This window comes from Mus pahari, chromosome 16, assembly GCF_900095145.1.
Source record: "Mus pahari chromosome 16, PAHARI_EIJ_v1.1, whole genome shotgun sequence".
Taxonomy (NCBI): domain Eukaryota; kingdom Metazoa; phylum Chordata; class Mammalia; order Rodentia; family Muridae; genus Mus; species Mus pahari.
Genome location: NC_034605.1, coordinates 40985685 through 41001849, shown reverse-complemented (window position 1 = coordinate 41001849; position 16165 = coordinate 40985685). Strand labels below are relative to the sequence as shown.

The window sequence follows — 16165 nt, the reverse complement described above, 5'->3', positions numbered from 1 at the left end:
AGATCTGACTCCCTCTTCTGGAGTGTCTGAAGATAGCTACAGTGTACTTACATATAATAAATAAATCTTTAAAATGTTGTCTGTGTAAAGATACAGTGGATGACTTCCCTTGTCCTTAAACAAAGTAACAAAGTAAAGATTTGTCCTTAAACAAAGAAACTAAACAACCATTCCCATAGCAACCCTTACTTTGTATTCGGAGCAGGTAGAGGCGCCTCCTACTGGGATTTCTAAGACCAAGGTGATGAAATCGACTCCTGCAGGTTGTCCTCTGACCTCTGTGTGCACACCACCACATCACACATGTGTGCACACACATTAAATAAATGAAAACATAGAAATTATGGGAAGAGGTGCTCAAGGTCTATGCAAACATGGTGCTATTTAGAAAATAATGACAACTACTGTTAGCATATGAGTATTTCCCTGCATGTGTGTCTGTGCGTCAATGGATGCTTGGTGCCTTTGGAGGCCACATAAGGATGCTAGATGAGTTTATCTGACCCCCTTGGACTAGACTTACATTTGGTTGTGAGGCACCATGTGGATGCTGGGAATTGAATCCTGGTCTTCTGAAAGAGCAGCCAGTGCTCTTGACCAGCCATTCCCTTCTCTATGATAGCATGCTAGAGAGAAGCCTTGATCATCTTCCAATTGATACAGAGAGATGTCTTTGGAGGAAGGACAAAATCCTGGATAGTGTTCAGCTTCTGGAATCATGGCTGGTAGACTTTCCCAAGCTCCAGAACCAGGAGTGTTTAACCTAGCTGTCCCAAATCCTGGATCAGCAGGTCTGAAATGGGATTTCCAACAAGCAACCTAGGGACTTGTCTGACAGTGTCTAGATGAGGGTGTGGAAGGCAGAGACACATTTCTTAAAAAAAAAAAAAAAATTCTCCACCTACCCCCTTCTCCCTCTTGCTCTGGCCCAGCTCCCTTGGGCCCATAGGTTTTTGTTTTGTTTTGTTTTGTTTTTTGTTTGTTTTTTTTTTAATTCGTTTCTCATTATGGTTGTGAGCTACCATGTGGTTGCTGGGATTTGAACTCATGACCCCCGGAAGAGCAGTCAGTGCCCTTAACCACTGAGCTGTCTCACCAGCCCCAAAGACACACTTCTGATGTTCCATCTTGGCATAGCAGGTGTGAGCCATCACTGCAGAGCTTTAAAAAAAAACATCCGTCTATGTCACTTGTGATGCATCAGGAGAACCGGGGTGGGGGGCAGGGGGGCTCACCAGCCACCTGGGGTAGGAGGGCGTGCCACATCACACCTGCCTCCAGAGTTGACAGGAGCCATGTGTCCTCGTTTGTAGCCACTGCCCTTTTGGTGGGCACACATCCTCCTGTCATGGACACCTGACACCGTGCACGTGCTGGGCTGTGTGTCTGATAGACAGTTTCATCCTCACAAGGCGGATCCTGGCCTCACTTTCCTCCACCCCTGCTCTGACAGGAAAGGGTTTTATTTGTCCTCAGGTCACTGGACTGGCAACCTAAGAATCGCACTCTGTAGGGTGAACAAACTGGAGGAAAAGTAAGATAACTGTATTTGGGTTTTGCTGCTTCTTTCTTTGTTTGGTTTTACTTTTTTTTTTTTTTTTTTTTTTTGAGACAGGGCCTCTATATACAGCACTAACTGTTCTGGAATTCTCTATGTAGACCAGGCTGATCCTGAACTCACAGAGAGCTGCTACTTCTGCCTCGCCAGTAGTAGTACAATTCAAGCCACGCAAGCAATACCTCGGGCTGCATTCAGTTTTCATTGCTTGTTTTCTCCCCCTTCCCATTTGCCTGACGCCCCTAACTTTTTCATGCATAGTAGGACTACTATTTATGTGAGAGAGCTGTGTGGGGTCCTTGTGGGAAGTTGGGGCTGATGAGTAGCTATACATTCCCCACCCCACCCCCCTCATCTGAGAGCCTGAGGTCTAGCTCTCACCACATTGTCAATTCCTGTGAGAGGCAGGCAGGACTCAGGACAAAGCCTGGCAGGTCGCTTCCCTACTTGGCTTCAGCTTCCTTGCCCTGAAAGGAACGACTGCGTGTTCCTTATTTAGGACACTGACTTTGGCAGCCCCAGCTTGGAGAGCACTGGTTTCTTGTTAGCAAGCAACCTTCAATTATAGGTTTAAAATAAACCCGGTGGTTCTCCCTGCTTCCCCCGCCTCCTCAGGAGCGGGCAGGCAGCCGCTGGGCATGGCAAATGTCAGGAACCCTTGAGAGGATGGACAGAGAATGTCCCCCATAGGCACTTGGCAGTTTGGGGAGTTTTAGGAGGCAGGGCCTCGCTGGAGGAAGTATGTCACTGGAGGCAGGCTTCTCTGCTTCAAGCTTGTAGTTTAGGGTGTGGTTCTCTCTCTCTCTCTGTTTTGGTTTTTTTTTTTTTTTTTTTTTTTTTTTGAGACAGAGTTTCTCTGTATAGCTCTGGCTGTCCTGGAACTCACTCTGTAGACCAGGCCGGCCTCGAACTCAGAAATCCGCCTGCCTCTGCCTCCCGAGTGCTGAGATTAAAGGCGTGCGCCACCAGCAGCTAAACCTGCTGAGTGCTTCCGCGTTTCTCCACCAGGATGAACTCTGCATCCCTCTAGAATCGTTAGCCCAAATCAACTTTTCTTTTTCACCCACGAGTTGCCTTGGTCACGGTGTTTCATCACAGCCACAGACAAGTAACGAATGCAAACCTGGAACAAGCGCGATGAAGCTATGCCTACTAGGTCTTCCAGCGACCGAGGCACGGGTACAGCTCAGAGCGTCACTCTGAATCTATGTCCCTCCCGATTTTATACTCCTCCACCCCAAACACTGATATCATCTGGCTCTGGAGTTTCTCCCCACAGCTTCTGAGGTAAAGACTCAGTTCCTTGCACATTATGCTACTGGAAGATAGAGGGAATTTTTAAGGGGCGGGGTCAGGAGGCGGAAGTGAGATTGTTGGGCTGTGCCCTTCAAGAGGCTCCAGGGAGGCTGGTCCTGCCTTCGATCTCGTTGCTTCCTGGTTGCTGTGAGGTAAGCGGCTTCCTCCGCTATGGCTGGCAGTGAGACAACTGACTGTGGCTGGAAACCTCTGAGGCTATAAACATAAGCAAACTCCACTTGTTTTTGTTGAGAGAGCTTCTCGCTATGCAGTAAACCCAGGCTGGCCTTGAATTTGAGACCTTCCTAACTCAGCCTCCCAGACACTGGGATTACATACCCAGCTAGTCTGTCTGTCTACCTTCCCTCCCCTCCCCCCTCCCCTCCTCTTTCCCCTTCCCCTTCCTAAAGATTTTGTCTTCTTTTAGATGTATTTACTTTATTTTGTGTGTCAGAGTTTTTCTCTGCATGTATGTCTGTGCAACACATGCATGCCTGGTGCCCACAGAGTCCAGAAGAGGGCACCAGATCCCTGGAACTAGAGTTACAGATGGTTGTGAGCCACCATGCAGGTGCTGGGAATCGAACCTGATCCTTTACAAGCACAACACTGCTCCCAACTGCTGAGCCATCTCTCCAGTCTCTTCCGTCTTTGTAAGTTGGTTATAAAGTCTTAGAACTTATAACTTTATAATTTATAAAATTGGGTATTTTGTTACAGTAATGGGAAACTAGCTAACACAGATGGAGTCTATTAAGATCTCTGTTCATCTGGCTGCTGGATTCATATCTGAACCAAACTCGAGGCTCTAGGCCTGAGCCTCACTAGTTTTAATATACATATGAATCCCCTGGGTTCTTTTTGTTTTTTTAAATTTATTTATTATTATATGTAAGTATACTGCAGCTGTCTTCAGACACTCCAGAAGAGGGCATCAGATCTTGTTAGGGATGGTTGTGAGCCACCATGTGGTTGCTGGGATTTGAACTCAGGACCTTCAGAAGAGCAGTCAGTGCTCTTAACCACTGAGCCATCTCTCCAGCTCCTGGGGTTTTGTTAAGATAGGGATATTGAATTAGCATATCTGGGTAGGCCTGAAGTATATGGACGCTCTCAGTCCTCAGTCACACCCTGGGCCATCAGCCAGGATTAGGCTTTGTCCTGGGTGGTAATCTACACAGGGCAGCTCTCCCGTGGATGAGGCTCTGATGCAGGACTGGTGGTGTGGATGAGGGAAAGACTGTATCTCTCTCCCAACTTCCAGAGTGAGGTCATGTGATAAGCATCAAGTCCAGAGAAGAGTTTTAGGCATGTAGGAGCTTTGAACTAGAAGGTACCAGGATCACAGATTTCCAAGAAAGGTAGAGGAACCTTGAGTTGGAAGGCAGGGCAGGCGTCTCCTGTAAAGTCCTTCTTCTGCTCTCCTCCAATATCTGTGGAGTGAATGTATGGCCTGGACGTCCTGCCCACTCCCTTTAGGGTTACCACAGCAATGTCAATGAGAGCTGTGACTATACACCATATATATATATATCCCACAGGATGATCCCAGGAGGCAGATACTACTCTTGCCTTCTTAGGAAGGAGAGCCCAAGGCACAAAGCCACTCATCAGAGGCAGAGCTGGGACCTACTTGCTTGTCCCTGTAGACCCGGCTGTTTGCTGTCTCTCCACCCATTTGTATTGGTTACCTTTCTTGCTGCTCTGACAGTAAGAAGTTAAGGATGGATTTATTTGGGTTCACATCTTAAGGGACAGTCCATCATGGTGGATGGAGAAGTCATGGCAGAAGCTTGAGGCAGCGAGCAGGTCACACTGCAGCTCACAGTCAGGAGGCAAAGAGAGATGATGGTGGCGCTCATCTTTTCTCTCTTTTATCGGGACAGGGACCCCCAGCCCATGGAACGATGCTGTCCACAGTTAGGGGGTGGTCTATCTCACTCAATGAGATCTAGAACCTCTCTCACAGACATACCCCAAGCTCTGTTTCCTATGTGACTCTGCCTCCGGCCAAGTTGGCTGGGAAGATCAACCCCCCACACCATCTCAACTGGCAGGGGCAGGCAGAAGGCTGTGACTTCATCAGGAAGACCTGAGGCGTTGCGTCCCCGTGCACAGCAACGTTTCAGCCACACCTTGCTTTCCAGACACAAATTTTGAGAGGCAGGTCCCTCACCTGACCTCCCACAAATCAAGCTTGTTGTCTTTAAACCATGCTCTTTCACTTGTGTGAGTTACCGAAGGAGTCATCTTCATAGAAACGGGAAGCAGAGAGGAGGAGGCTGTGAAAGGGAGGGAAGCAGGGAGGTAGTGTGGTGGACTTGATGCCATTGAGTTGTACCCTCAAAAACAGCAAGGTTGGCTGGATGGTGGTGGTGGTGCACGCCTTTAATCCCAGCACTTGGGAGGCAGAGGCAGGCAGATCTCTGAGTTCAAGGCCAGCCTGGTCTAAAGAGTGAGTTTCAGAACAGCCAGAACTACCCAGAGAAACCCTCTTGGCGTGGAGGGGAGGAACTAAGGTTGGAAGAATTTCAACATTTTTTATCATACACAAAACATGTTATTTTATACCTATTTTGGGAATGCTGGATAAGTGCTCTATCATTGAGCACTGCCTCTATTCCCTAACTTGATTAGTGGCAAAAGGCGATCGTCCCTTAAAGCTAATTTCAGAAAGGACAGGAGCTACAACTGATGGGTGCATCAGGATAGTTCAGATTGGGTCCAAGTTCTCAGAACATAGAGAGGTTAATGATGGCCACTTTGTGGGTTAAGGACATTGCTGTGGTTTGGGTAAATGTCTCTTGTAGGCTTGTGCTTCAAAAGCTTGGTTGTGAGCCTACGGCATGTTCGGGAGGAAGTGGGATCTTTAAAGGCTGGGACCCTTTGTGGGTATGCTCTAAAGGGAGTCTGGGAAAACCAAACATCTTCTCAGCTCTCTCTTTGCTTCCTCGCAGCTAGCAATGAGTAGGAGCCTCTAGAAGCTTCTGCCACAATGCTTTCTTTGTCTTACCACAGGTCCAAAGGCACACAAGGCTGTGATGGCTAATCTCAGGTGCCAACTTTACATGTTTAAAGAGAGGGATCCTCAATTGGGGACTTGTACGGGGTGTGTTTTCTTGATTGCTGGTTAATGTAGACGGGCTCAGTCTGCTGCGGTCAGTACTATCCCAAGCCAGGTAGTTCTGTGCTATATAAGAAGGGTAGTTGAACATAAGTCTGGAAGCAAGGCAGTCAGTGGTATTTCTCCATGATTTCTACTTCAGTTCCTGCTGTGAGTTACTGCCCTGGCTTCTCTTAAAGATGGACTGTAGTCTGTGAGATGAATAGATTTTTCCTCTCCTAAATCTTTGGGTGTGGTGTTTATCATAGCGACAGAAAGCAAACTACGACAGGGACTAAGCAACTGTGGACCAATGCCTCAGAAAGCCCTCCTTATAAGCTGTTAACCTCAGGAAGCTCATTAACAAGCAGCAGTCTTGAGATCAATCGAGTCAAGGTTGGGAACTGGCCTACCATTGATTAATCACAGTTCTTCCTTCAAGTCAGGTTTTTATCTTTTAAGTCTGGGATTAACAATTCTCCCCCCCCCCCCCCCCCCAAGATAGGATTGCTATTCAGGTCAGGCTGGTCTTGAACACACAGTTCCACCTGACTCTAGAGTGCTGGGATTAAAGGCATGTGCTACCACGTACATTGGATTAACAAGTCTTTACTTCAGGATTGCTGAGGGCCAAGTGTGGCTGATCAGCACAGATGATTACTATGTTGGACTTGGTGCTCATGACTGGCTCCTTCTGTGCAGACATCCATGTCCTGGCGATCGCCGTGAAGGTGAAGGTAGGATCTTTGGGTGGTCATACATATCTAGCAGATCATCATGGTTCCTCACCAGAGAAGGGAGTAGAGTTTTACTCAGATCAGATTGACCTGTGGGGCATGTCTCCAGGGGTTTGATAATTGATATAGGAGGACCCAGCCCACTGTGGGTGGCACCATTCCCTAAGCAAGTGGTCCTGGCTTGAACAAGAAAGCTAACTAAGCCTGAGCGTGTGAACAAGTCAGAAAACAGCATAACTCCTTGGTTTCTGCTTCAAGTTCCTGCCTGAGTTCCTGTTCTGATTGTTCTTGAGCATAGACTGTGATTTAAAAGTATAAGCCAGATAAGACCTTCCTCCCACCAAGAGGTCACATCATGTAGACCAGGCTGGCCTCAAAATCAGAGATCGGCCTGTCTATTCCTCCTGAGTGCTGGGATTAAAGAAGTGTGAGCCCCACCTGGGGCTTGAGTAGCTCAAGAGAAGCCCCGTTTTATTACTGCAACAAAGATGAAAGAGAAGAATTCTTGCTCAGGTTGAACCACCAGGGCTGAGGTCTGGATCTCAGATCTAAGGCTTTCTCTCCTGGTCAGGTCAGCCCCTACAGGCCCCTACAGGCATTTTCTGTCTTGCCAATGTCCTTAAGGGAACAGCTTCACTCGTTGGTGACGATTCAGGGTTTCTGGAACTTCTGTGAGTTTGTGGTCTTCAGGACAGTGGGCAACTGACCTGGCATTAGTCTGAATATAGGGAAGGGATGGGTATGTGGGTGGTGGGGTAAACCCCATGGGGCAAGAGGATGGGGTTCTTTGGGTCCTAGCCAAGAGGAGCAACATGTCTCCCATATCCCTTAGCCACTTCGTGAAAATAGGCTCGTAGGTGCAAAAGTATTTCTTGCCAAGATAATTTGTCAGAAGGGAAACCTCTCTTCAAAGCTAACTCCTGGCCCCCAGAGGAAGTCATAGCTAAATGTGTCTGTCCTTGGCTGCTCTAAACTCTCACACTGCATCTGGCTTATCATCCAATCCTGGGGCTTCTCTTGAGCTACTCAAGCCCCAGGTGGGACTCACACTTCTTTAATCCCAGCACTCAGGAGGAATAGACAGGCAGATCTCTGATTTTGAGGCCAGCCTGGTCTACATGATGTGACCATCCTAGTCGCCCCAGTGTCAACCAGAATCCAGAATCCCACTCCACCTACTCCAGACTACTGTAAGGTCTACACTGTGTTCATTCCAGCTGTCTCCACAGCTTCCTGCAGGGCTGGCTTGTGGCTCAAGGTCCTTCCTCTGGGCCATCTGTCTCCACCCCCAGGCATGTGCAAGGGTGACTTCCTCATGGCTGACCATCCCTGTTCCATCCAGGCTTCTCCTCCCCCTACCCCCAACTCACATCTTCTGTATCTTCCTCATCTACCTCCTTTCTTATCAGTTTCCCTGTTAGAACTAAAATTGCCAAGACATCAGGTTTCTTCCATGCAGATCTCTTACTGCTCTGGTCAGTGCCTGCTGTGACTTTAAGTGCACAGTCGAGGTTAACTGGATCCTGGGGAAGGAAGGAGCAACTCCCTTCCTTCCTTCCTTCCTTCCTTCCTTCCTTCCTTCCTTCCTTCCTTCCTTCCTTCCTTCCTTGTTGGTTTTGAAATAGGTCTTTATGTAGACCAGGCCTGGTGTGTTGGAACTTTTTCTTTCTTTCTTTCTTTCTTTCTTTCTTTCTTTCTTTCTTTCTTTCTTTCTTTCTTTCTTTCTTTCAAGATTTATTTATGTTATGTATATGAGCACACTGTAATTGAACAGATAGTTAGTTGTGAACCTTCATGTGGTTGTTGGGAATTGAATTAAGGGCCTCTGCTCGCTCCAGTTAACCTCACTCATTCCAGTCAACACCACTTGCTCCGGTCAGCCTGTTCACTCAGTCCCTGCTTGCTCCTGCCCAAAGATTTATTTATTACTATAAATAAGTACACTGTAGCTGTCTTCAGACACACCAGAAGAGGGTGTCAGATCTCATTTTGGGTGGTTGTGAGTCACCATGTGGTTGCTGGGATTTGAACTCAGGACCTTTGGAAGAGCAGTCAGTGCTCTTAACCACTGAACCATCTCGCCAACCCCCTCAAACATTTTCTTTATTATTGATTGATGTGAGATAGTCCAGCCCACTGTGGGTGGTGCCATCACTGGGCAGTTGGCCCTGGGTATATAGAAAGCAGGATGAGTAAGCCAGCAAAGATCATTCCTTTATGGTTCACACTTCCTGCCCTGACTTCCCTCAATGATGGGCCATAAGATGAAATAAACCCTTTGCTCCCCAAGTTGCTTTTGGTCATGGTGTTTGTCCCAGCAATAGAAAGCAAACTACAATGCCAGCTGTAGTCCAATGTCATGCAGACACAGAGTCCATGCTTACAGGTGCTTTAAACATCACCCAGCTCCCTTCCACCCAGCTGGAAAGGCTGGGGGCTGTGCTTTTGAGTTACTTGGTTGTGGTCATCACCAGAATCTTAACCACTGAGTCATCTGTCTAGCTCTGTGGGACATTCTAGGATCCTCACTGATACTTCATCAAAGCCAGTTGTTGGTGCCAACAGAGGAGCCTCAGGAGTCTTAGGGACCCCCTACCTCTTGCTACACTGTGATCTGGCCCTGAAAATAGGTTGGCCAATGACTTTGTAGCATTACCATAATTTGCTTCCCATTAAGTTTTTTCTGGGGTTGCCTTCTGAGGCCTACTCCCCAGTGAGAGGCTACAGGGCTCCTCACAATGACAGATGGCTCGAAAGGGTCCTGTGACCCTCAGGTTGAAACCCACTGCTCTCCACCTGGCCAACTAAGTCCTTTCCACCTTCCCTGGGGAAGACAGGCCCAGCATCCTCCTTTGGAGTCACTAGTGCACAGGACCAGCATTACCAGTTAAGCTGCAGCTAAACAAGAGTCAAGAGTGGCTGTCTGTGCTGTTGCCCCTTAAGTCTGTCCCTCAGGCCTTATGAAATTCACCAGAGCTTCTTACATTCCCTATACACTCTCCCAAGACAGAACATCTAACTGCAGCCAATTGCCTTTTTTATTATTTATGAAAGCTTTTCTGATTCTTTTTTTCAATCATTCGTTTTATGTATGCAAGTGCTCGACCCCCGCCCTCCCGTGTTCTTTTGTCTGAGAGCCCTCTTTCTACCTCCTAAGTCCAGTCCTAAGATTCCTCAGGTTTGATGGTAAGTGCTTTTACGTACTGAGCCATCCATGCCGGCCTCCTACCTTATTTCTTGAGCTCTTAGTGAACCTGTGGTAACCAATCTGGCTGGACTAGCCGTCCAGGAGTTCCAGGGATCTGCTGGTCTTTGCCTGCCGCTCCCCCCGCCAGCCCCTATCTCCCCCTCCCCCCGAGCTCCCTTTCCCCCCATCCCCAGTCACTCATGCTGCTGCATAACCCGCGTGGGTTCTTGGGACCTGAACTCAGGTCCTCATGCTCTTGGGGCAGGCACTTTGCTGACTGGGCCATGTCTCCAACCCCAAGTGTCTTTTACCGAGGACGCTGCCTGGGTTCCCAGGCTTCCAAGGCTGTTACTGATTTCGGATCAGCCCTTATTCCTAAGCTCTGCCTTGAGTGGACCGCAGGCTTGGAGACAGGCTTGGAGGAACTCACAGGTTGGTCATGTGCTGTTTTTTAAATATAACATTTATTGCTTAGATGGTTTGATACAGGACAGCTTTCTTTTCATTCTGAATTTGGAAGTTCTATACAACTGAGTACAAAGAGAAACAAAAAGTACCAAAACCAAACCTGTGATTCTGTTCATGTGGCATAGACCAGTTTTGTACATACATGTAGCAGCAGTTTTTAAGTTCCCTTTAGAAAAATATGAATTCTACAGTTATTATTGTTTTCTGTTTAATGCATGGGCTGAAATCATTAGGATCAACTTTTTTTTTTCTTGAAGAAAGAGAAGAGAGGAAAGAGACAAACGCAGGATGATCTGTCTGAAACCGGTATCCGATTCACGGAGCCTCCGAAGAGCTGCTTGGATAACGCCCCGTGGGGCCTCTCTGGTTTGTTTTACAGCCAGATATTTTATGTAGTGATTGAATATCAGCATTGTGTCCATTAAAGAGAAAACAAAAACAAAAACAAAACAACAACAAAAAAGAGAAAATTTGCACCTCAATTTTTTTCAGAAGATCCATATATATATACATATATAATATATATATATTTGTAAAAGCCCTGAGGAGAAAGAGAATCAAACAAAATGTATAGAAACAAATTAGCTGGACATGCAGACTAACACTATGATTCACCCAGCGTTTAAACAAAATCACAAACTTCACAGTTTAATATTGGGGGAGGAAGGCGGGCAGGACAACAGACAAATAATTCATCTCTCAATCTCACTAATAAAATGTGGCAAGACCTTATTAACTATGAAGGAACAGATGGGACTAAATAAAGCTTTAAATCAATAGTGATTATTGCCAGTTGCAGCCCTGGCGATGGCCGCTGCTGGGAGCAACCCTTGCTACATCTTACCGCAGCGTAGAGCTCAGTCATGGCTTCTCCCCACAGTATCATGAGTTTAGTGTGGAGAGTTGCAAAGAAAACCAAAACACGAGAAACCCCAAATAATAACAATGAAAACAATAACAATCGTAATAATAATAATAATAAACACCTAAGGGATGTAGGAGCTGGGTTTAACTTAGAAGACCATGGGATCAATGGTTCTGATTTCTCTCTCTACAGTAAATAAAATCTCAATTTTAAATGGGTCCACACATTCCTAATACAGTTAAAAATCATATATACCTCAATGTTTTTTTTTCATACATATATCACTTTTCATTATCTCTAGAATATCTATCTTCCATTGAAGTCAGGGTGGTTGGATTTTAGCCACTAGATACTGGTGGACAAAGGGGCACGCACGTCTCGGGTTGCACATCTTAGCAGAGGAACATATAGAGCCACAGGATAAGGGAAGAAGTGGAGCAGTGGAAGGCCTCTTCTAGGGAAGTCTTGAGGCCCTGCAGGCAAGGGACAAACAGGGCTCTAGTAGCAGTGTGGCTCAGGCATCCTCAGGTCTTGGCTAAAGGACAGGGTGCTGAACCGAGCTCAGCTACAGTAGGAACAGTTTCTTTTTGCTGATGAGTGAGGTCTACTGTTTGTACAGAACACCCGGGAACTAAAGGAACCCTGTCTGTGCACCAGGGGCTTGGGCCAGTTAGGGATTTAAAAGCTCCCCTCTCTCCAAGCAGCAACCCCACACTGCAGGAAGGTGAAGACAACCCTTGCATCTAGACCTTGCGCATGCGCTTCAGTTCATCACTGGCAGTAGTATCTCAATGCTTCTCAAATGGCGGTAGTAGCACGGCGGGGGGGAAGGCCTGACCCAGCTTAGCAGGAAGACTGGGGTGCCCCAGGTATGGCCTGGTGTCTCGGATGCCCGCTCCCCACCACTTGTGCATCCTCGCTCTCCCCTCTGAGCCACTCCTGGCTCCTGCTGGATTCTACAGTCATGGAAGAAAGGTTTGTCTGAGTACAGTAGAAGAGCCATCACTGGCATGCCACCAGAAGCTTCAGGCACACAGTAAGCGGGGACCAGGGAACAGTACAGGTCACCCAGGACAAATATTGCCCATTTGTTTCTGCTGAATGCAGAGCCTAGCGAACTGATGAAGTAAAAAATAAAAATAACATTAATATTAATATTAATAACATATACCGAATGGGAAGAAGGGAAAGTCGATATATGACCTCCAGCCATGTCCTCCATAGGCTATGGTGCTGGGGAGGTCACCTTTCTCTGTAAATTAAGAATGTGAACACTAACCATTTCTAACATGGAGAGAGTGGAAACACGGGTGAGGTTGAAGCTAGACTCTTTCCTGGCTTTGGCTCACACCACACAGGAACCCTGCATCAACCGCATCCACTGATGACAGAGGCCAGGTCGCGGCTCCTCCCCAGCGTGAACCAGAGAATATGGGTCTAGCTTAGAAATCAGCCTCACACCCTTTTTCCCTCGGGTCATGTACAGGAAATTCACATCATTTTCTTCCAGTTATTGGCTACAGGATCCAAGGGGAAGGTTTTCTGCTTCCAGCTCACAGAACAAAAACAGTACTGTCACAGATTCACAAAAACAAGCTCAAACACACAAATACAAAAGGTAATGTTAATGCTTAAATGAAAAGGTCCTCCGAAAAATTCATTAAAATATTTGTTTTGTTAAAACGTCTTTTTTTTTTTTTTTGGAGGGGGGACACCCACAATGACATGGGAGGACCCATAAGTAGTTAAGGCACTGATGCCGGCTGCACTGGGGCCGGGTGCATGTGTACTGGGTAAGGCTATGGCACGAGCTGGTTGGCCACAGGCTTGCTTGTCTCTCTCTTGCCCTCTCTTCCCTCTCTCCAGACAACTGAAGGATGCCGAGAAAGCCTTGTGAAATCTACATTCGGGGTGCTCCGCTAGCTTTGTTTCTGAGCTGATGGAGACAGGGCAGGCAGTCACTCCATGCCTAGGAGCTGTGAGGCACCATCGGTGGCCGCCAGGACTGGGGCAGGCCTCTTGCCGCACAGCTCCACCAAGTCTTGCACGATGGCTGCCGGGCTCTGGGGGTCTGCTTCACCTGGAGACGCCTGCTCTTTGGGGGCACCGGGCTCGGCTGCCTGCTCAGCTGCGGCGCTCTCCTCCGGGCTACATTCCTTCCCAGAAGTGGACAAGCTCTCTTTCCGGCTCCTGGTCACAGCCACGTGGTTGCTGGTGCTGGGAGCTGACTCGGCCTCATTCTCGGAGGCAGGGTTGTTAGCACTGTGGGTGGACTCGCCCTCACTGTCCTCCTCGGCCCGCTCATCCCTGTCGCTGTCTTTCCCGTGGTGCTTGCTGTGCCTGGCTTTCTGGTGGATCCTCTGGTGTCGAACCAGGCTGTGCTTTAAGGTGAAGGTTCGCTCACAGGTCTGACACTTGTATGGCCTCTCTCCTGAACAATGAAAGAGTGAAAAGGAGACATCCATTAACATGAAGGCCACTGGTTCCCACCTCCCTCACTTTGTATGAACGCAGCATCCAGAACTAAATACACAGGGACAGGACTCTTGCTTATTTGCCCAAACTGGTAAGGTTAGGGGTAGGGGGGTCACATTCTTCTTCCTGTATCTCTCAACCTAGGTTTCTACAAAATGATCTTAAGAGAACCCCAGAAGCAGAGAGCCCTTAGGAGGAATGATTTTCCCCGAGGTGCGTTTGGATGTTTCCCGACAGTTTACGTTACATACCAAGTCCCCAACAGCTGAGAACATCTCTGGCCAGAACAAGGTGCCAGCACGCTACACCTCAGTGGCTGTGGCATGGCCACTGGGCATGGGAGGCCATGATGGTGACATGTGATCAGGGGGTTGAGGTGCTGTCTTTGGAGGGATGGCCGAGGAAGGGTGTCTCAACCTTTTGGCTTCACGGTTCTATCCAGGTCCCTCCCCCTGCCCCACACTAAAATAACACCCTTCTTTGGGGCCTTCCCCATATGGGCCAGGCCAGCACCTGCCTTCCCTGGCATATCCCCGTCTTTCTCAGGATCTGGCTGAGTCTTACACCGGATGGACATACGCCCACTCTTCCTGTTCTAGAAACCTGTGCACAGGGTGGCCACCCTCCCCATCTATAGAGGACAAAACTGGGGCTTAGTGACTGAAGAAAAGTGCTTTCCAAAGTACCACTGCAGAGGGACTGCTGCCCTGTAGAAGGCTTGTGGCATTCCAGGGCCACGGAGACAGCTCTTTAGGACCCCCTGTCTTCCCAGGTCAGAGGATAACCCTGCAACCTAGCCAGTTCTCTCCGTGGCCCCTGGACCTGACTTCCAGGGAGACTCCCAATGGCCACTGCAGGCCACCTCTTCTGGCAGGCTGGCTCTGGTCTCTCATACCTGTGTGTGACCTCATGTGCCGGGTGAGGTCCTGCAGGGACCAGAACCGCTTGTTGCATACACTGCAAACCTTCTTCCTCTTGTCTGCCTTACTGGCCATGCTTTTGGGGGAGTCTGTCTTTGGTCTTTTGTCACCGTCACCCCTCTTCTCAGCCGTACCTTCCCCATCAGTGGGACCCTCTGTTTCTTCATTCTGTTTCGCCACTGAGGCCTCCGTGGTTCCTGGTGTTGGATCAATTGCTGGGGATTCGGCAGGTTTCTCTTCAGGCTCGGGGGAAGGCTCGGGCCCCTCAACCGCTCTGCCAAGGCCCTCATTCTCCAGCGAAGGTGCGGCCGCCACCGCTGCCTCTGCCTCCTCCTTCGGCTCCTGGCAGCTGTGTGCCTTCTTGTGACGACTCAGGGTGCCCAGGAACTTGAAGTTCTTTCCACAGGTATCACAGGCATGCTTTGGCTCCTGCTGGGCTGGGCCTTGGCTGTCCACAGAGCCTGTCTCACTCTCTGCCAGCTTGAAGTCCATCAGCTTGGTGGCAAGGTCAAGATCCAGGCTCTGGTTGCTGGCTGTGTCTTCCTCTGGGGCATCTGCAGCCCCAGTGCTCTCTTCCACGCGACACTCTTCCTCTGGCTCTGGGTTCTCCTCCGTCTCCTTTTCTTCCTCCTCCTCAGGGGGTGCTGCTTCTGCTTTGGCCTCTTTAATGGCAAGGTCCTGTGTAGCTGGACTGAGCTCACTGGCTCCCTCCGATGGCGGCTGCTCTTTAGCCTGTGCTGTGAGATCCAGCACCTCACCTTGGGTGGCCAACGTGTCTGTGTCTGACTGGCTGTCTGTGTAAGCAAGGAGACAGGAAAGGGGTTCAGACGAGGTGACACTGGGTAAGCCCCTTTTCAAGGGCTCTACTGGAACTTGGCCAGACCCACCCTTGAATTCTGGATACTAAACCTACTGGGGAGTTTCTGAGTCTGGAGTTCTAAGGGCCAGACCAGCCTTCACACTCCCAAGGAAGGCAGATGGGCTCTCGTGCCTCAGAACTCCTGACTTCCACCATCACGCCCACGTACACTCAGCTGCCCCCACCCCCAGGAAGGCATAAGTGACTCAGGCAGTGCAGACAAAGAGGGTGTGCATTCCAGAGACTCGCAGCACTAGGGAGGTTGAGGAAGCCAAGTTGTAAGGGTTATCTTTCCAGTGCAAAGAGCTTTTTACAAACATGCAACATACACAAGAACACCCCCCCCCCTTCCAAATGTGGTCCTCAAAGAGTTTCACAGAAAGTGAGCCCACATGCAGATTCTGTGTGAATGGTCCACAGGCACATCTCCAGGTAGAGGCCAGAAACCAAAGATGCTTCTGCACCTGTAAGCAACACATGGGGAGGACCTGGAACACAAACCTGGTCAGGGGCACGTGGGGAGGGATGGTGAATGGCTCTGAGGGGCTGTGGGTGAGCATTGGGACAGGGATCTGTAGGGCGAGTGAGGCTCTTGCAGACAGTGATTTCCTGATCTCACTTGTCTACACCCCATAGCAAAACAGACATGGGAAGTCCACCAGCTTTCAGCGACCTTAAAAAGAGGGAGTCATGGCCA

At 48.8% G+C, this 16165-nt stretch overlaps 1 protein-coding gene across 6 annotated transcripts in view; it reads right to left on the bottom strand.

The window, feature by feature from the left end:
* Window positions 1-10328: 10328 nt before the first annotated feature.
* The window catches only part of Rreb1 (ras responsive element binding protein 1), a 124321-nt gene continuing 118484 nt past the window's right edge, over window positions 10329-16165 (bottom strand). For 3 of the 6 annotated variants that reach the window (XM_029547657.1, XM_021215469.2, XM_029547656.1), the window contains exons 12-13: window positions 14585-15403; window positions 10329-13645 (exon numbers count right to left, since the gene is read on the bottom strand). In XM_029547657.1, the coding sequence (XP_029403517.1) occupies window positions 13173-13645; window positions 14585-15403 (1292 nt within the window). In that variant the 3' untranslated portion in view covers window positions 10329-13172. The remainder of the gene's footprint in view (window positions 13646-14584; window positions 15404-16165) is intronic. The other 3 variants (XM_021215470.2, XM_029547659.1, XM_029547658.1) reach the window with 2 other exon arrangements.